Here is a 20,519-nt window from a genome sequence, read left to right on the forward strand (position 1 = left end):
GCGGGAGCCATGGTTGAAGGGTCCCCCTGGCAAACATTTTTGTTCACAGAAACAAACTCCCACAAAAAATTAAATGGCTGAAATGCACAGTACCTGTGTCCATTTAACATTTTTCAGGCCCATGTTTACCAGGACTTGTGGACGCAGGCACTGAAAATGAGTAACATTCGCTCCTCCCATAAAAGGGTAGGGAGACAATCACTTTTTCCTGGACGCTCCTTGGACGATCGACTTCCAGGACAAAGATATACATTGACAGAGCCAGAGGAGGCTGCACAAGTGTAAAGTCTGCACTTCCGTCAAAGGACTAAAGTAGGGTCACCATGGTTTTGATGGGGTAGGCACACAACCAATTTACAGCAGTGTCCCAGCTAGGCCAAACTCTAAATAAGGCCCTTAGTCCAGACTAGAATGAAAGTTGGCTGTGTCTGATCACAGGGTTAGAGAATCATAAAAAGCTCAAGAGATCAAACATTTTAAACCCACTCAGAAAGGCTATGCATGAGAATCTGTGGCCCAGGACTTGGTGTCAGATGAAGAGAGGGCTGGCAGCAATTCCATCCCAAACTGTGCATGCAGACCTTGTGGTAAGTATGAGTGATAAGAACTGCAAGTTAAATCCCTTCCTGATGGTGCCAATGATTGTGGTTGCAAACTTAACAGTACCTGCTGTGAGGGAGGAGAAAGGCATACGCCCTTGAATCACAGCCAGTGACCAGTTGGGGAATGGCAGTGAATGACATTTTGGAGTAGGCTGCAATTTTCTTTTTGACCATAAGGAGTAAACATAGGGGGTTATTCCAATATAGGAAACCGCCAATTGGCCGCTCCGCGGTCAAAAGACCGCGGAGGTCATTCAGACTTTCCTGCTGGGCCAGCGGGAAAGGCCCTGCAACACAGAAGCCGGCTCCGAATGGAGCCGGCGGTGTTGCAGGGGTGCGACGGGTGCAGTTGCACCCGTCGCGATTTTCACTGTCTGCTATGCAGACAGTGAAAATCATGCTGGGCCCTGTTAGGGGGCCCCTGCACTGCCCATGCCAGTGGCATGGGCAGTGCAGGGGCCCCCAGGGGCCCCACGAGACCTGTTCCCGCCATCCTGTTTCTGGCTGGCGGGAAGGGGGTCGGAATCCCCAAGCAGCGCCGCCATGGAGGATTCTCCCAGCCGGGGGTAATCCGGCGGAAAACCGCCGGACCCGGCTGGGCGACCGCGGCTTTACAGCTGCGGTCGGAATGCCAAAGGAAGCACCGCCAGCCTGTTGGCGGTGCTTCCGGCGACCTCCACCCTGGCGGTCATAGACCGCCAGGGTTGGAATGAGGCCCATAGTGTCTGGTTCAGCTGTACTACAGTGAAAGGTGAGCAGCTGCCTAATAGTACCTGAAATGAAAACATCCTAGCCTGCCTACCGCAAGCCAGGTACAAGTAAACTGAAAGAAAACGTTTAAGGTGACATGACCTAACAAGGCTATAACCTATACTATAATCTTAATCAGTGTTTTTCATCCAATTCAAGATGAACATTGGAAGCAAGTACCTGGTGATTATTTCTAATGCATCACAAATATTTGTATGAGCTTTACCACTATATCTGTATGGGCCTGCTGGTGACCCAATGAAATTCACTCTATTCATACCTTCTGCATTCAGGAATACCCGGTCTTGGTACAGGTCAGTGAGGAAGAGGCTGTTCACCAACGTTGACTTTCCCAGCCCGGACTCACCTGCAGGAAGCAAAGACAGAATCAGTTGTGACTGCAGAAAGATAGTAGAAAACTGCAATCCAACATCAAAGAATATCTCGGGATAAAGAGTAGAAGGGAAGAGAATGAAGGGGGACAAAAGGAAGGAAAAGAAGAAATGAGAATAAATGTGAGGAAGAGAGGAAGGATTACCCCCTGACTGGTGTGAACAGTCAAACACTGATGCACTTAGGGTAGGCAGTGTACAGTAATGGCTGGACAGAACTTTCACAATCTGTCTGGGGACTTTTCTTTGGCCTGAACAAGTGAGCAGGATATGAATGGTTGGGAAAATTCTAGATTCATCAGTAGGATCTCTGCAGTAATTGGCCAAGTAGTGTAATCAGCACACTGTTGGCAAATCTAGAGGTGACCAATACTGGCATTACAGCTAAATGTGGAAGTGGGAAGCTGGGGTATCAGTTGCATGCCTAGAGAGCTGCAAGGAATAATGCTATAAATATTCACCACAGCCAGTGAAAAGAAGTGTATTTCTGAAGTATTTGATCTTGGAGGAAGGGCAACAGTGTTTGTGGTGGGAATACTTCAATGGCTGTGTTGGGCAGCAGGCCTGAATCAGTTACTGGCAAGCGTGATCAGTAATGGTGCCTTGAAGGTCACTGATACGTCCAGTAGGAAAGAACCCTGATGAAAGTTTCAGGGATTGCAGTACAGTCACTAATGGAGCAATCACGATAAACATTATATAAATGAGTGGGATGGGCACTAGCAATATCTCAGAGACTAACTACTTTGAGCTGTGTTTTATTTTTTTGCAGAGAGTGGCTGTGTTGCCTGTATGAGGTCTGCAGGCAATGCCTTAAGTGGGCTGCATGGTCTGTGCAGAGAAGTACTAGGGCTGGATATATGATCTTTGCAGCGAATGTCCTGTGTAGGTTGTGTTATTTTTGCATACAATGAATAGAGTGGACTCTATGATTCGTAGAAAATGTCTATCTTGGCTGTTGACAGAGATCGGTTCTGGTGGGCAGTATGACCTTTGCAGCGAACGTGAGCTATATGATCTTATTAGATCTTACATAGGGAAGGATATTTCGTTTTCACAGAAAGTGATTTGTGTGGACACTAGGGGATTATAGACATCAGTCACAATGAGTGCAGCAGGCTGGAGGCACCCATTACAAGTTGGAAGAAGTGGTGTCCCCAACAGGATTTTCCCCGCCAACTTATAAGTGGCCCGGAGTATCCAACACCCAGATGCAGGAATACCAATCCCACTTTTACAGGCCGCAAAAACTGGCTGGAAAAATTGCTTTAGGCGGGAACTGCAAAAGCAGCCTGGCCTCGTTCCACCACCAGTTTCCCCCAAATAGCAAGTGGGGAAAAGGGGCATGCAATGCTCTACCCTGCCAGACTACTTTGCCCCTTAAATCCTGGCAATATTTTCAACCCCTTGACCAGCCCTGCACACCTGCTTATATTTACCACCTGAGAAGAGTTGGTGGTAAAGGCAAGTGTTAAGTCACACGGATTTGGGAACTCCTTGTTGAATTTCACCTGTAAAAAATAGATCCACCATTTATTTTCCATTCCATGTGGGTCTAACTTGTAATTGCATATTAGTGGCAGGGTATTACCATATTATACTGGTGTTTATGGGTGCTGAGCTTCCACCCCTCCAGTACCTTTCAATGTATGATCGTACCCAATGTAAAGAGTGTCAGCATTTTAAAGACTGATTGCAATAAGCGGTATGGGTTACATTGTAAATGTATAGATGTATAGATTTGAAACAGGGGCATCTTTCAGGGTGTTCTAAGTGGGCAGTTCATGGTAATTTAGGTCTTTGTGGTTTTCCACTGAAACATTGCTGTCTGAGAGTTTACAGAGCAGTATCACTGATGGAACCTAAGTACAAACTCTGGGTACTTTGCACTCATTACATGAACCAAAATCAAGTCAGCTACCTCACATTCGGCTCTATGGTTGTGATGTTAGTGGAGATGAGCTTAGGGTTCTGCAAAGTCGGTTCTGGAGAGCCGGGTCCATGCCAGATTTTTAGCAGATACACATTTAGAAAACTGCAGATTTTTCAAACAACTTATGTCTAAATGTGGATATGCTAAAACTCTGGCATGGACCCGGCTCTCAAGGACCGGGTGTGCCATCCTTTTTCAGTCCCACGCAGAACTTGTGATCAGTTTTAAAAGCTGTTGGGAACACTCCGTCTGACTAACAAAACTAGTCAATCATCGATCAATATACATCTACCAAGCACAAAAAACCTTAAAGAAATTCTTGGCAACATAATAAACAAAAGCTAACCAGAGTTAGAAAAACTAAGAGGCAGAAAAAAAAATCTTTGAAAGCAGCTTATGGAAGAGATGATGATCTGGTTCAAAGCACAGAGAAGAGTGAAGCTGAATCTAATTTTTTGACGCAACGTAAGAAACAGATCTGCTTCATTTGAGCATGGAGGTTCTTGGGTATCTTAAGCAACTTTTGGGAGGAAGATCATATGGCCCGAGGTGGCTGAAAGACATAGCTTTCAGCAAATATATTTAGTACCAGTGCTATACACGTGATAGAGACACATTACCTTGTAAATAAAGCACTTTTCAGTACAAAACCAATGAAGTAGAGCTAGTCCTTTGGAGACAAGGCTGTGATGAGGAAGTTGTAAAAGGAGCCTAGCAGCGGAGTTTTGAATCAGTTGCAGCTGACCAGTACCATATTTAGGAAGATTAAGATAACCAGAATAGGCATAGTCCAGAACTGAGATGATAAACTAGACCACCAGTTTCCTACAATAGCCTGGAAGAAGTAAAGTAGCTTATGTAACATCCTTGAATAGCAAAAAAGATGGCGTAAGGACAGATTACGACTGATCAGAAAAAAATAGGTTTGAGCTTCCCCACAGCCTTACCTTTTATACCAAAAGGCGCTAGATCAGAATACAGTGATTGACAGTGTCAAACGTTGCAGATGACTTGTCTATTGTGGACCTAAGATCTTCAGTGACAAACAATAAAGTGGATTTCAGACTGTGGTAGGGCTGAAAATTGGATTGGATAGGAGTTGAATTAGTACCAAGGGGAGAGAGGGAAGGCTCACTCCACTTCCCAATTAAATCGGGAAATCAACAAGAGAGAGCCTGCTACCTTTATACTACAAGACCCCTTGATCAGTAAAGTAGGGGCTCCTACTTAGTTTTTAAAAGAACCCTCACCCACTAACAATGATTGGTGGAATGCTTCATTATAGGGTTCCCATCCAAGAAGCCTAGTGCATCTGGGTGTGCTTCAACGCCTGACTTACATCAGAGCAGGCTGTTGATTTTTTGTCAGGGATCAGAATATTTCAACTTACCCCACGGTCTCCCTACCAGGAGAGACGATTTTTAATGATGGGGACGTTAGGTAAGGTTAAAACAGGATTTGATGTGAAACAAGACTCTTATGATCTCTCACATCTTTGGTCCAAATGGTTCATCCATGGTATTATCTGCCCCTCAGGGTCAAATGGTTTTCTTCAGGACCAAGTGACCCCTTATGTCAATATACAAATGTACACATGAGTATGTGAATCCATGCAAGTATGTCATGACTTACAATCTCCGTTATAATTTAACACAGGGTAGTGTCCTGTAAGTACATCTGTAATGATCAAGGTAAGAGGACATCATTAAACAAGTAATATGACAGTATTTCATTGGTATCCTTATTCATGAATTGTATAAATACATTGGTAAAACACTGCATTCAATTCATGCAGTTTATGTCAAAGTGTTTAAAAGAAGGAACAAGTTACCTTGTGGTCTTGATACCAATAGTTTCTAGTTTAATACATGCGTTTCATGCAGCAAAGTTCAAAATTAGGGCTACTCGACCTATGTTAAATGGTGCTGTCCATAAGATACTTAGAGGCGGACGGACCATGTAGTCACACACTAGGGAAGGCGGTATGATCTTCAAAATCATAAAAGCATGGTTGGGAGACATCACACATTGTTATTAAAGGTCCCCCTCAAATTTCCATATTGTGGTAGGAATATCTTAAATGGAATGCTAATAGTGGTCAGTCATAGGAAGGGATATTGGGTCAGCAACTGACACCCCGGGAAAATTAGTAAAAATAGGGTTTAGAAGATGTCAATCCAAATTAGTGGGGTGTTTCACCTGCAGAGTAAGAACAACGACCTGACAAAAGCCTAAAAGACGTAACTTGTAATGTAGAGGAATACAGCCACAGATTAAGGGCACCTAATAACCTAAGAGTAGAAGTTTTAAAGATAAAGGTACCAGAAAATCTCAGCACTTTCTGATATAAATTAATTGGGTTAGCGGGAGGGTGGTAAATCAAAATGCCAGATACAGAGACAGAAGGTGAAATGTGTATAACAGAAGGAAGGTTATCCAAAGGAAGAAGCAATACGGTTTGGATAGGTTTAATACGAAGACGCGGCTTGACGATCAGAGCAAACCTGTCACCTATTCTAGCAAAGCGATCAATATGAAGAACTTTGCAGCCCTTGGGAACAGCCAGGGCAATTCCAGGCCCTGTGGCTTTATGAAGCAATGTTTGAAGTGATTAACTTATAACAAGTTCAAGTTCTAATATAAGGTCAGCAATTAACAGGTTATGACCACACAGACAGTGACAGGTAAGTAAAACACTAGGGAAAGACAAAGGGCCTGATTACAACTTTGGAGGAGGTGTTAATCCATCCCAAATGTGACGGATATACCACCAGCCGTATTACGAGTTCCATAGGATATAATGGACTCGTAATACGGCTGGTGGTATATCCGTCACATTTGGGACGGATTAACACCTTCCTCCAAAGTTGTAATCAGGCCCAAAGTTTGTAAATAGCAAATGAAGTAAGCACTTTAGGAGAGGAAATGATAGCTAGCCTAGTGAGGAGAGACAGTATGAAGTTGTAATGAGGACATACCAGAGGAACCTTGGGTTTAAGTCCAAGATGTGTTCCCAAGTGTAATGCAGACAGAGGGTAAAATAGCCGGGGTTCCTGGCTCTGGGCTTGGACAGCACAAGGATGGCTGCAGATGAGCTTGCCTTTGGCACTCCTTTGCCATACCATCAGGCGCAGGGTATGTGGAAACATGAGATGAAGCTTCCCCCAGAAAGATGAAAACAGCAGTAGGGAGGCAGGAGCAAGGCCAGCAAACTAAGAATAAAAGAACTAGAAACTAGGCAGATAATCTCAATCTGGCACTCAGCCGGTTTGACTTCAGACTTCTCCAGTGAGCCAGGTACTGGAAAGAAAAACAGACAAACCAACTGGCGAGAAATATAAAGCAACAAAAATAAATGGCTCTGTTCCTAAAACAATGGCACATTACGCATTGCATATGAAGTATTATTGGGGCCTTGGGCAATAGACCTGATAACATAATACAAAGAAGAAATGTATATGCAGAGACTAAAGTTTAGGGATCACTAATACCATATGCAAGTGTCAGACCCCTGGCTTTGAGTAAAATGCCTGCAAAACCAGAGGGGAATGGCCTTCAACACCTTATGTTTGGGTGGTCGATTTGCTGTAGACTGATCTAGTGGTGAATGAAAAGGCACACGTTCAGGGAACAGGTCCATTACCACAAGGTAAAAATAAAGAGATCAACAGGAGAAAGACTGCAGTCGTCAGGGGTTCCTAAGAAATACATAATGGTGTATGTTCCAGGGATCTTTTGTCTCGCTCCTGGTGCACCACAGAATGCATCTAGGATCCTACTTCTGTGTCTCCGTTGGAGCTAGCACCAGTCAGACAACCCTGCCAAAGACATTCATTGCCCCCAGAGTAATTGAAAGAGTGGGAATCTTTTTCTTACAAAATTATCTTTGCGAGGGGATGAGGTCAGGTTCAAGTAAATGAGATGGTCAGCAGAGTTGTGCCCTAAGACCTTACAGGAAGGTCTATATACCCACTGACGTAACAGAAAGCCGATTCCAAGGACCCATACAGACAGTCAACAAACTTTCATACAATGGTCCTTGCATATTGGTGGAAGGAAGTTTCTGTGTGGGAAGAGTCAGTGCAGAATGAAATGGTGCAGGGCCTGCATTCTAATGAGGTCCCATCCCTTGCATAATGAGGATCCCTGCTTCGCAAGTATTATTTCAATACTGACTGAGAGCATCATTGTCAACAACAAGTAAGGGAGGGAGGTAGGCTGGGTGAACCAAGTGGCCCACATATATTTTGTGGACAGTCTATCTTCTTTTAAACAACAACATTTAAAAATAGTTTATGACTGCACTGGTAGACTGTTGAAATCCCACTGAAGATGGAGAAAGGAGGGAGAGGGACATAACAGTCACTTATCGATGATTCCTGTCTATTTACACCCTCATTCAAATTATTGTGCTAATCCTGATTCGGGCACCAAATCTTCTTGCATGAATCGGGATAATAAATTGGGTGCTCACAAGATATTCACAAGGTAAAATTCTGCCAAAAATCTTGCAGCCAAACATCTACTTTGACCATCTCCAATAACGGGAAAAACTTGTGCTATTTGTGTGTTCTCCCCCTTCTGAGATTTGATGCACAGAATGATTCACCATATCCTGCGGTATCAATATTTGTCAGCAATTAGTGGCTACATTATTAGCAAACAAACAACAGGTTACTTGGAATAAGGGCCTTGCAAGTTTACACAGGGTTCAAAAACACTCTAGCTCCTGCAAGGGAATAAGCAAGTACAGATGTATCAAAACAAGGCTTCTGCAAGCGCTGTATACAAATGCACTATAGGACTTAACTGTGCCCAACACTTACCGGCCACCATGACGGTGAACTCAAACCCTTTCTTGACAGATTTTCGATGGACCTGGTTAGGAAGAGTGGCAAAGCCAACATATTCTCGAAAATCCTGCAGAGACAGCAAAGGAACAGCAGGATGACCAAAGAGGCTTTAATCAATGAACAAGGCACCAGACCCCAACAGATCCCTCCCAATGGGCGTTGCGTCAGCAGTCATGTAAATGCTGAATCTGTGTCCTCCCTGCCCCATTAAGTTCGTAGACAGAACCAGCGCTGCTAAAAGCACTGCATGTGCTGCCAAGAAAATTCCTATTAAACATCATTCCCAAAAGACACATCATAAATTAACTTCATTCTCAATGCACCCATCTTATAACAGCATCAATATTACTAATGGTTTACAGAAATATGATATCGTCATTTAGTTTTTTACATTTTGCTCATTAGTTGTACATCGTGGCAGCTTCAGCACCACCTGAAAAGTTGCATCAAGCATATGATTATGGCAAAGGAAGAGACATGTGGCAGCAGAATGCTCTCTGCATCAGAATAGCGCCGCCAGACGTCTACCGCCAGCATCAATAGAGCTATATCAAAGAAAGACATGACTCAAGAGGCCAGTAAAACAACCACAATTGCCTCAGCAGTACCAACATAATAATACAACACTTAGGGCCAGATGTACGACCCAGAGTTTTGCGAGTCGCAATCTATGACTCATTAACGATTCGCCAATTGCGACTCGCAAAACCATATGTACAACAGTGTACCTCACACTGTTTGCGATTCCCAATGGGGTTGCAAATGACCTACCTCATTAATATTCATGAGGTAGGTCGCAATTTGCGACCCCCATTGGGAATGGCTGCACTCACAGGAATGGTGGCCTGCTGGGGACATCAGACCACCATGCCTGTGAGTGCTTTTAAATAAAGCATTTTTTTTTTTTACTGCAGCCCGTTTTCCTTAAAGGAAAACGGGATGCATTTCAAAAACATATATATAAAGTTGGCTTTCCATTTTTTCAGAGCAGGCAGTGGTCCGTGGGACCACTTCCTGCTCTGAAAAAATATTTTTGCCTCCATTCACAAAAGGGAAGGGGTCCCATGCGGACCCCTTCCCTTTTGCAAATGGGTTAGCACCAATTTGAAATTGGTGCTGACCGCATTCACAAAACAATCATACATTGCGCTGCGACTCGCAATTAGGAAAGGAACACCCCTTTCTAGTTGTGACCCACAAACCCTATTTGCGATTCGGTAAACAGATAACCGAATGACAAAATTGGGTTTGTGGCTCGACAAATGCTTTTTCGTCACAAATGTCCTAATTCTGCAAATTGGGCCGTTTGCAACAAGAAAAAACCTTCGTACATGTGGCCCTCAATTACTTAAAATGTATAAAAAATTTCAACAGAAGAGTGAAACCAAACCTTGGAATTATCCCAGATGAATAGTGAATTCATCATCAATAGAAGAGGCAAGTCCTTTTCATCAAAATCAGCTAATGCGTTAACATCACTTGTATCAATGACTGCATCGGCACAGAGATTGCAGCCCTGGGAGCGGTCAGAGACCATGACTGTGTCTAAGTTGTTAGCGGACGGAGTTTTGATATCTCACCTAGACTTTAAACAAGCTCACAGCTTGCCAGATGCAGTGTTTCTGGTCCACGCAGGTTTGATCCGATATGTGCGTCAACACTGGGCACCGGACGACGGGGCGTGGCCACGGAGCCGAGCATGGCGCACGCTTAACTGTTCGGCTCCGGAGGGGCCGACTTTAAATTGGTGCCTGGACGCGCTGAGGCGGGCGGTCTTGCACTCAGAGAAGAGTGAGACGACCGCTGCGGACGGGGGGGACTGCGGAGGTGCGGTCTCGCCCCTGGAGCGGGCTCCCGAGTGACTGGGGCTACCCGGGACTACAAAGAGGCCGTGGCCCTGTCGACGGGCGAGGCCGGGACGCGCTGGACTGAGAGGCTCCCCGTTTCGGAGCAGCAGTGAAGGTGAGCGGCTGGTACGGGCGGGGCTGCTCGAGCGCGGCCGTGACCCCGGGGGCGGCCTCCAGCAGACTTGTGCGCCCCGGCGCGGACCGGGACCCACGAAATCGCCGCCAGATTGCGGCCGCGATTCCGGATTGGGCAGCGCGCTGCGTCCAGCGCCAGATTCGGATGCGGGCCCTCCCTGAAGGGGGGGGTGCAAACCGGAGCGTCTGGTGGGGGCGCCTGCTTGTGACGAATCGGCCTCCTGCTGGGGGGGGGCCTGGTGCCTCCTGGCTGCGGGACTGCATGCACTGAGGAGATGCGGGGACGAGGGGCCCCCCGGCGCTGCCCGGTGGGGAGTCCACTTTGGGTACACCCCTTGGGGAACGCACAATCGGAGCGCAGGTGGCTGCTGCCCGGGAACCCCCGGATGCCGACGACGAGACTTACTACGCCCAGGGCAACCCAGGATGAACATTGATTGTCCTTTGTGGGGCGGGGCAATGCGGAACCGCCCTGCGACAGTCGCCGTCGTCTGCCGGGGTTGGAGGCCGGGTACCCTTGTTGCCAGGTGCGGGGCCCCCTTTGGTTGACCGGACCAACGCCGAGCTGAAGGCCTACTGCACCCACCCCTTCCACGCACAACGACGCAATTCTACGAAAACACACCAGCCCCGGATTAGCCCAAAACTGTTTTCTCATCTATGGAGTAGATGGGACGCGACCGGGGGGCTGAGCACAGCACACGCATGATCGTTTGGTCCGCGAGGGGCCACCGGCGGACCCAGGCCTGAGCGCACTGGATCAGGTGACCCTCTATCGAGGGACGGACGCAGTAACCCGCGCGAACGAGGGGGGCCGCTGGGACCTGACTGCAGCGCCGGCACAGACCCTCAGTGAAGCCGGACTACGCAACGTTGGCGGAGGCCCTCAGCCCGGCCGCTTGCCGCCGCTCACCGCGCTGGGAGTGGCTGGCGGAGCGCCTGAGGCTCTCCCTGGAGCAACTGGATCCTGAGACTGCGACAACAGTGCCCTGGACTAGTGGACAAATCAACAGCAGACAGCATAAGCACTTGAACTGTGCGCCAGACTCACTGAGATGCCCCTCCCTGCCTGGCCAATGCCCCCCAAGGGCAGACATAAGTACAAAGCCATGGACCCCCTGACACCGACACCAATGGGGGACAATGAGCCGACCATGCAGAGCCAGTCACAAATCAAAGTACAAGACACCCTAGACAAGATACTGGGTGCCATTGAGGACACCAAATCCACATTACAGCGCGACATCAATCAGGTGGCGATAGAGGTGGGCCTCCTGAGAGCCGATCATCACAAATTGGCCGACAGAGTAAAAGAAGCGGAAGCAACGCTAGCGGAAGTCGTCCCAAAACAAGAAGACGTATCAGCGGAGGTCACCTCCTTGGCTGGCAGAGTGGCGAAGCTCGAACAACGAGCTGAAGACGCAGAAGGTAGAAATAGGAGGAACAATATTCGCGTGGTGGGCCTCCCTGAGGGGGCCGAGGGGACGAATATAGTGGAGTTTCTGGAGAAATGGCTAAGCACAGTTGTCGCACCAGGATGTCTGACCCCCTTTTACTCACTGGAGCGAGCACATCGTGTGCCAGCTAGACCACTCGCTCCAGGCAGGCCACCACGGGCTGTAATTGCTAAACTCCTGCACTACAGAGACAGAGACATCCTCTTACAGAAAGCCAGGGAAATGGGCCCGTTTAAAGTAGCCAATGGCGAAGCGACACTATTCCCTGACTTCACCTTAGAGGTCCAAAACAAGCGCGCCTCCTTCTTAGCTGTTAAAAGAACCTTGCGAGAAGAGGGGATACAGTACTCGCTGCTCTACCCAGCAAGACTACGAGTGATCGCGGAGGGGAAACCACGTTCTTCCAAACTCCAGAGGAGGCATGGGAATGGCTTGAAAGATTTGGGACACGACCGGCGCGACCTGCACCGGAGAATCGCGGGGCGGGTGGGACCCGGCGGGCCCCGAAGGGGAAAAGGCCCAGAGACCGTCAGCGACTGGCGCCAATGCGGACGCAGAGGTAGACTGGCAAGAGAGAGGCCCTGGAGGTGGCAGCTAGGGTGGGCGGAGAGTCATCGCCCCGGGAAGTCTCTGAAGAAGAATCGGACGATACGGTGGTGTCCTCGCCTGATGGCTCTGGGGATTCGACTTACGCACCAAGAGTGACCCCGCAGACCGCTGACGAACTTGCATAGATCGTACCCGCACCGGCGCTGAAAGGCGAGACAAGATAAGTAGTGAAATGGCCCCTCCGGACCTGGCCGCTCCCCCGGACCTGTCTCTCGCCTGTCAGTCCTGACTGGCGAGTATTGCATTGATGTGTTTGAATAATTTGCAGTGTTGCAGAACTTACTGGGCAGCCTACAGTTCCGGAGGTGCCCTGGGGATGGGGAGTTGGGGTTTGCTGTTACTAGTTATATCGGCTACATGTGTGAAATGGACTGAACATAATGAAGGTACAAGCTTATGGGGGAATCGGTCGGGGCCATGGGCGTGCCGACACTACATACAACAGCCTTTGAGAATAGGATGGCGGACTACAATATCTTAACTTGGAATGTTAGTGGGATGGGTACTCCTGCTAAGAGACATAGAATTCTTTCCTTTTTAAAAAGGAGAGGGGTGCAGATAGCTATGTTACAAGAGACCCATCTCGCACCCGGAGAGGGAGAGAAACTAAGGCGGAGATGGAGGGGACAGGTATTTGCCACAGAATATTCAGCTTACGCAAGAGGAGTTCTGATTTGGATTAGGGCGGGGGTCCCCTTCGCGATTGATTCCTCCAACATAGACAGAGAGGGAAGGTTTGTCATTTTGGAAGGGAAATTACAGGGGCTCCAGTTGATCCTGAGTTGTATATACGCCCCCAACCAGGACCAAACATAATTCATGACGGGCCTGTCTAGGCACCTCACTCGTCAACACATGGGGGAAGTACTAATAGGAGGAGACTTTAACGCAGTGCTCGACATTGACTTAGATAGATCTAACCCCCCTCTACAGGGAGCAACATCAACCAAAACAGCAAAAAAACTAGTTGAGTGGCTAGACGCCTGGGGGTTGGTAGATGCTTGGCGGTTTCAACACCCAGCGACCAGGGATTATTCGTTTTACTCGGGCCTCCACCAGGTACACACTAGAATCGATAGGATAGTTTGCACTGCGGGACTGGCCCGAAGTATGAGCCATGCGGAGTACCTTGCCCGCACAATATCAGATCACAACCCTCTATTACTGACATTGAGGGTATCACAGGACAGGCCCCCCATAGCGGCATGGAGAATGCTCCCGACGGCGCTAGAAGACCAGGCATACAGGGAGGAATTACGATGCTACCTAATAGAACATATAGAAGCTAACCAGGGATCCACTTCCGCCAGAGGCATAGAGTGGGAGACACTCAAAGTGGGGACGCGGGGTCACTGTCTTGGACAGTCGGTGGGGATAAAACGTACGCTTGAGAGAGAATTAAACGCACTGGAGAGGGTCATTCACGAGGGGGAGCTGAGGCAGGGCCCTGCAAGGCAAATGGATGAAGAGTATGAACGTGCACGTAGAGAGCACTCCCAAACTGAAGAGCGACTTAGATGCCACAGTATGCACAGATACTTGGCATTCATACAATCAGAAGAGGGGAGATCCGGTAGACTCTTGGCATGGCTGGTGCGCCCGATCGGAGATAGTGACCCTATTGCAAGTGTACTAGACAGGGGGGGGACACACAGACTCAGTCCAGAATCCATTAACAACGCATTTAGAGATTACTATACGCACTTATACAGGAAGCCCACAGACTTGGGGACGGGGATTCTTGACAATTTCCTAACTCGGATACCCCTACCGGTATTGAGCCCAGAGGACAGGGTCGGCCTGGGGGGCCCAGTGACCACGGATGAGACAACTGAAGCAATTGCACAGCTGGCCCCTGGGAAGACCCCAGGTACAGATGGTCTTCCTATGGATTTTTATAAAAAGTATAAATCCTTACTAGTCCCCAGACTGATAGAAATGTATATGGAATCGGCAAAGAACGGAGAACTCCCACGCACACTGCGTGAGGCATTGGTAGTGCCACTCCCTAAAACAAATAGTAGGGAGGCATCAGTAACAGACTTTCGCCCACTATCAATGCTAAATAGCGACTTTAAGATCCTCAGTAAGATCCTGGCCAACCGGCTATTACCTCTTATGATCACTCTGATACATCCTGACCAGAACGGTTTCATACCTGGTCGCAGCACCTCTCTGAATCTTAGGCGTATTTTCTCTATCATACATATGTCCAGTGAATCGAAGCCGCCAGCCGGGACCATGCTAGCAGTGGACTTTGAAAAGGCCTTCGACTCAATCAGATGGGACTACCTGAGGGCGACAATGTTAAAAATGGGCCTGGGTGAGGGCTGGGTCGAATGAGTGGACCTATTATACTCATCCCCACTGGCAAGGGTCAAGACGGGTAGGACAATCTCTGGTGCTTACCCAGTGCACCGAGGAACTAGACAGGGATGCCCCCTATCTCCATTGTTGTTCGCCCTGGCGATGGAGCCCCTGGCGGCGTGGGTACGCGGGGACGGAGCGGGCAGAGGGATTCGGTGGGGACCAGCGGATCACATTATCTCGCTATATGCAGATGACATCTTGATCTATCTTAGAGATGGGGCGAGTGGTCTCCCCTGGGCCCTGAACGCCCTGGAGGAGTTCGGAGAGGTGTCAGGATTAAGACTTAACCATAATAAAACATATGTGTTCCCCCTGACGCCTGGATATAGATGTCCCGCAACGTGCCCAACAGACCTGAAATGGGCCCCTCGGACATTTAGATACCTGGGGATCCAGATCTACCATGACATAGGAGACTTAAGAGAGGGCAACCTTGGTAGAGCGCTCCGATCCCTGAGATCATCGGTAGAATTTTGGCGCTCTCTGAAACTGTCAGTGATGGCCAGAGTGGCGCTCTCCAAGATGATCATGCTCCCCCGACTTCTCTATTACTTCACCAACTTGCCACTATTAATACCCCGAGCATGGTTCCGCGATCTGAACACATTACTCAGAGAACTAATATGGGACAATGGGCGCAGACGAACTACACTTACAACTATCTGCAGACCACCCCACGCGGGAGGCCTGGGAGCCCCTGACTTTGAGGCATACTACCTGGCATCCCAATTACAGTGGATACCCGGTTGGCTTGCGGGCCGGGGCCAACTAGATTTATATACAGCCCAAGGAGTAATTGACACGGCGTGGATTGCGGCATGCATGGCAAACAGAAAGATAACCCCCCCTGGGAACAACATAATGATAAAAGTGGCAATGGCATGCTGGAAAAGATGCACCAAAAGAGTGGGAGTGGGCCCTCCATATTCCCCAGCTTTGCCACTGGCGGTGCTCGCCATAGAACCTAGGGGGAGGGGGCCGGGAAACACGGGACTTGGCCCCTGGTTGCCAGCTGGAATAGAAGCAGTGGGAGGACTCTTCAAGGAGGGAGTGATGAGGGGATTTGTTGAATTAACGGAAGAGGGTGTTCCTGGGGGGCAGTTCCTGCTTTACGGGAGGCTAGTGCACACTCTTAAGGCTCACTGGGACACGGTGAATGCGGAACCTGACACACATGAGGTCCTGCACTCACTGTTGACATTAGGGGAGGAACCACATCTGATCACCAAAATATATGGGGCCCAAGTTGAGGCAGCCTTAGACCCCTTACGGTCGCTGAGAGGACGATGGGAGGGCACAGTTGGGCGGGAACTAACTGACTCAGAGTGGAAGAGAATACTGGCCTACCCCCGGAAGATATCACGCAATACACGGTTAAGGTACATTCAATATAATTATTTGCACAGAACGTACCTCACGCCTCACAGGCTATTCTGTATATATGGAGGGGCCCCAGGGTCTTGCCCGAAATGCGGAGGAGGAGGGGCGGATTTTGACTACATGGTTTGGACTTGCCCGGCGATCCAGACTGGCTGGAGGGAAATATTGCCCACCCTAACTGAATTGTTTGAGTTTGAGTTGAGACCCACCCCTGAGCTGTGCCTGCTGGGCCTTAGACCAGCTGCACTTTGCGGAAAAGTGAAGGGGCGCTTACTGGACCTCTCCCTGGCCCTTTATAAGAGACTAATCTCGAGGGGCTGGAAGGCCGCAGATCGCCCTCTGCTGACCGACTGGAAAAGGGATATATCAACATGGTCTAGAGCTGAACTACAGGTCCTAAAAGCAGAAGAAGCCAGGAATATCCACCAGGTTCCTATAGCTCCGGGGTGGGAGAATTTAATGACGAGCTGGGAGAGTATAAATAAGAGGCTGGCAAGCCCAGTAGGAGAAACCAGTGAAATCCAATCCACACTGAGGATGGAACCAAATGGTGGAAGCACATAGGCAAGCACCCAAAACCGACCCAAACCACACATAGATCACATCGAGAGTAAGGGTGCGAAGACAGTTGGACCTCTGACCCCCACTCCACTGACAGAAATAGCAAGCAGTGTGAGTGACCCGCCGCCCCCATGGTGCGCCGGTACGCCCTGGGTTGACATCTTCCCCTGCTCAAAAATGGATATATTATAGTACCTTCAAGCCAACAATTACAAAAGCCATTCGCACAAAGCCGTAAAGTTGGCCCCCTGGGGTCTGTTTTCTCTTTTTTCTCCCCTTCCTCCTTTCCCTACCGCCAATTAGTCCAATATGACTGTCACCAGAAATTGTATACCACATACCTCGTGTTCTCCCTCCCCCCCACCTTCCTCCTTCCCTCTCACCACCCTTGTCTCCCTGCACCTAACCCCTTACACCATCCTCCCAAGTTACAAGGAAGAAGGGGTTCAAGTTTGTTGTTTGATTGTTGATTATACAGAACAGTGAAATGAAGAAAGGAAATGCGCTTTAACAAGTAAATGAGCACAGTTTGTTGAATAAAGAACAATAAGACTAACGATAATAAAAAGAGCAAACAGTGAACAAAAAGTAGAATATAGCATTATAAACAAAAAAAGCATGTGAAAAGAACAAGTATGTAACTGTGTAACAGCAAAATGTTAGTAAAAATATATTTAAAAAAAAAAAAAACACTGGGCACCGGACGGCATTGAACCTATTGTATTATTCTTGAATGTATTACATACAGCAGGTAATGGCAAACATTTAATCCGGTGGCTGTATAGAGGCCTAAGATCACATTTGGGAATATCGTTACAGACACTCCGTCAGAGGTGGGACATGGACCTCCACCGTGTATTGCCGGACGCGGAGTGGAAAAGACTTGTTACAATCCCCAAAACCATATCCAGAAACTCCAGGTTTAAATGTATCCAATTCTCTATATTTCATAGGGTATACCTTACCCCATATAGCATTAATAAATTGTACTCGGTGCAGAAGCGGGCTGCCTGAGTTGCCACCAGACGGACGCAGATCTCATACATATGCTATGGAGTTGCATTCAATTACACAATTACTGGGCGGAAATAGCGCAGACCCTTCATCATGTAACGGGTCATGACTACTGGATGACACCACACGCTTGTATTTTAAGCTTATACTCATGTACACAAAAGACTGGGGTGGTGATGCACTTTGTTGACTTGCCGTTAATAGTGGCGCGACGGGCTATCACACACTGCTGGAAATCACCAATACCCCCCCAGGTGGCACAGTGGAAGCTGGAAGTGTTGGAATGGGACCAGGCTGAAAGCAAAGCACTGCGCAGGAAGGAATACAGGGGGCTACGCAAAACACACATCTCACTGGAGTAAGACATGCACTCAGAAAAAGTTTGAACAGATGAGCGGGAGGAAACGGAAGTACACTCTTAAAGTATACATACTATAGTACAACTCAGAAACCCAGCCTCATAGTGATGTAGCAGGGATTATTCTTATATTATACCCCCCATGACATACATGAATAATAATATGAAATGACCCAATACCATTCATAATACACATTTGCATCGCAATGGACCTATATAGATTAATAGGCTATGCCTAGGATGTGTCGTTATTTTGCAATGTGGTCTCAAGGAGTAACTGTATATGACCGGGAATTAGTATTCAACAGTTTTCCTCTGTGATACTTTAGGCTCTTATAATAGGATGTTGTTAGAAATGGGGTCTTTGGTTGGCAGTCAGGTTACCCCCTGTCCAAGCAAGGACCCTCACTCTAGTCAGGGTAAAAGAGAATCAGCCTCAGCTAACCCCTGCTTACACCCTTGTTAGCTTGGCAGAGCAGTAGGCTAAACTTCAGAGTGCTAGGTGTAAAGTACTTGTGCCAACACACACAGTAACTTAATGAAAACACTACAAAATGACACAACACAGGTTTAGAAAAATAGTAAATACTTATCTAAACAAAACAAGACCAAAACAACAAAAATCCACAATATACAAGTCAAGTTATCAATTAAAAAGCAAAAAGAGTCTTTCTGTAGTTTAAAACACATACTAACACTGTTAGCGTGAAAATGTACCTTGGGTGCGTTAAAAATGACCCCGCACGGGCGAGTGTGCGTCAAAAAGGGCTTGCGATGCGTCTATTTCACTCACGAGTGAGACCTTTCGTCGGGTCGGGCGCGTCGTTTCTTCTCTCCGCAGGAGAGAGATGCGTTGATCCGGTCAGCACTCTCAGGTCCGGGCAGGCCTTGCATCGTTTTTACACGCCCATCGATGTTTGCGTCAGAAATCCAGCCGCACGATGATCCAAAAAACCATGCAGCGCGGGTTGCGATCTCCCAGCCTCCATCAGCAATACTGCGCGTCATTTCTCGAGCTCCGTGCATCGATTCTTCGGTTGAGTTTCCGCCGAGCGCCGATTTTCAGCCGCGAAGCCGGCAGCGAGTCGTTTCTTCAGCCGCATATCGGAGTCGTGTCGATCTTTTCCCCGCACGGCGCTCTGTGCGTGGATTTTTTCCTTTTAAGCTGCCAGCTTCTCCTTTCAGGGTCTCAGGAACTGGATGGGCACCACAGGGCAGAGTAGGAGTCTCTCCAGAGACTCCAGGTGCTGGCAGAGAGAAGTCTTTGCTGTCCCTGAGACTTCCAACAACAGAAGGCAAGCTCTAAATCAAGTCCTTGGAGATCTTCTCAAGATGGAAGGCACACAAAGTCCAGTCTTTGCCCTCTTACTCTGGCAGAAGCAGCAACTGCAGGATAGCTCCACAAAGCACAGTCACAGGCAGGGCAGTTCTTCTTCCTCAGCTCTTCTCCAGGCAGAGGTTCCTCTTGGATTCCAGAAGTGTTCTAAAGTCTGTGGTTTTGGGTGCCCTTCTTATACCCAATTTCTCCTTTGAAGTAGGCCTACTTCAAAGCAAAGTCTCTCCTGAATGTGAAATCCTGCCTTGCCCAGGCCCCAGACACTCACCAAGGGGTTGGAGACTGCATTGTGTTAGGGCAGGCACAGCCCTTTTAGGTGTAAGTGACCACTCCTCCCCTCCCTCCTAGCACAGATAGCTCATCAGGAAATATAGACTACGTCCCAGTTCCCTTTGTGTCACTGTCGAGTGTGAGGTGCAACCAGCCCAACTGTCAAACTGACCCAGACAGGGAATCCACAAACAGGCAGAGTCACAGAAATGGTATAAGCAAGAAAATGCTCACTTCCTAAAAGTGGCATTTTCAAACACACAATCTTAAAACCAACTTTACTAAAAGATGTATTTTTAAATTTGGGCTATGAGACCCCAAACTCCACATGTCCACCTGCTCCCGAAGGGAATCTACACTTTAATCACATTTAAAGGTAGCCCCTATGTTAACCTATGAGAGGGACTGGCCTTGCAACAGTGAAAAACAAATTTAGCAATATTTCACTGTCAGGACATATAAAACACATTTCTATATGTCCTACCTTAACCATATACTGCACCCTGCCCTTGGGGCTATCTAGGGCCTACCTTAGGGGTGTCTGACATGTAAGAAAGGGGAAAGTTTAGGCCTGGCAAGTGGGTACACTTGCCAAGTCGAATTTACAGTTAAAACTGCACACACAGACACTGCAGTGGCAGGTCTGAGACAT

At 48.0% G+C, this 20,519-nt stretch overlaps 1 protein-coding gene across 3 annotated transcripts in view; it reads right to left on the bottom strand.

The window, feature by feature from the left end:
- The window catches only part of LOC138286494 (septin-4-like), a 363,706-nt gene that overhangs the window by 143,496 nt on the left and 199,691 nt on the right, over positions 1 to 20,519 (bottom strand). For all 3 annotated transcript variants that reach the window (XM_069226791.1, XM_069226789.1, XM_069226790.1), the window contains 2 exons: positions 8,504 to 8,597; positions 1,633 to 1,719 (listed from right to left, as the gene is read on the bottom strand). In XM_069226791.1, coding sequence (XP_069082892.1) covers positions 1,633 to 1,719; positions 8,504 to 8,597 — 181 coding nt within the window. The remainder of the gene's footprint in view (positions 1 to 1,632; positions 1,720 to 8,503; positions 8,598 to 20,519) is intronic.

Source organism: Pleurodeles waltl, chromosome 3_2, assembly GCF_031143425.1.
Source record: "Pleurodeles waltl isolate 20211129_DDA chromosome 3_2, aPleWal1.hap1.20221129, whole genome shotgun sequence".
Lineage (NCBI taxonomy): Eukaryota > Metazoa > Chordata > Amphibia > Caudata > Salamandridae > Pleurodeles > Pleurodeles waltl.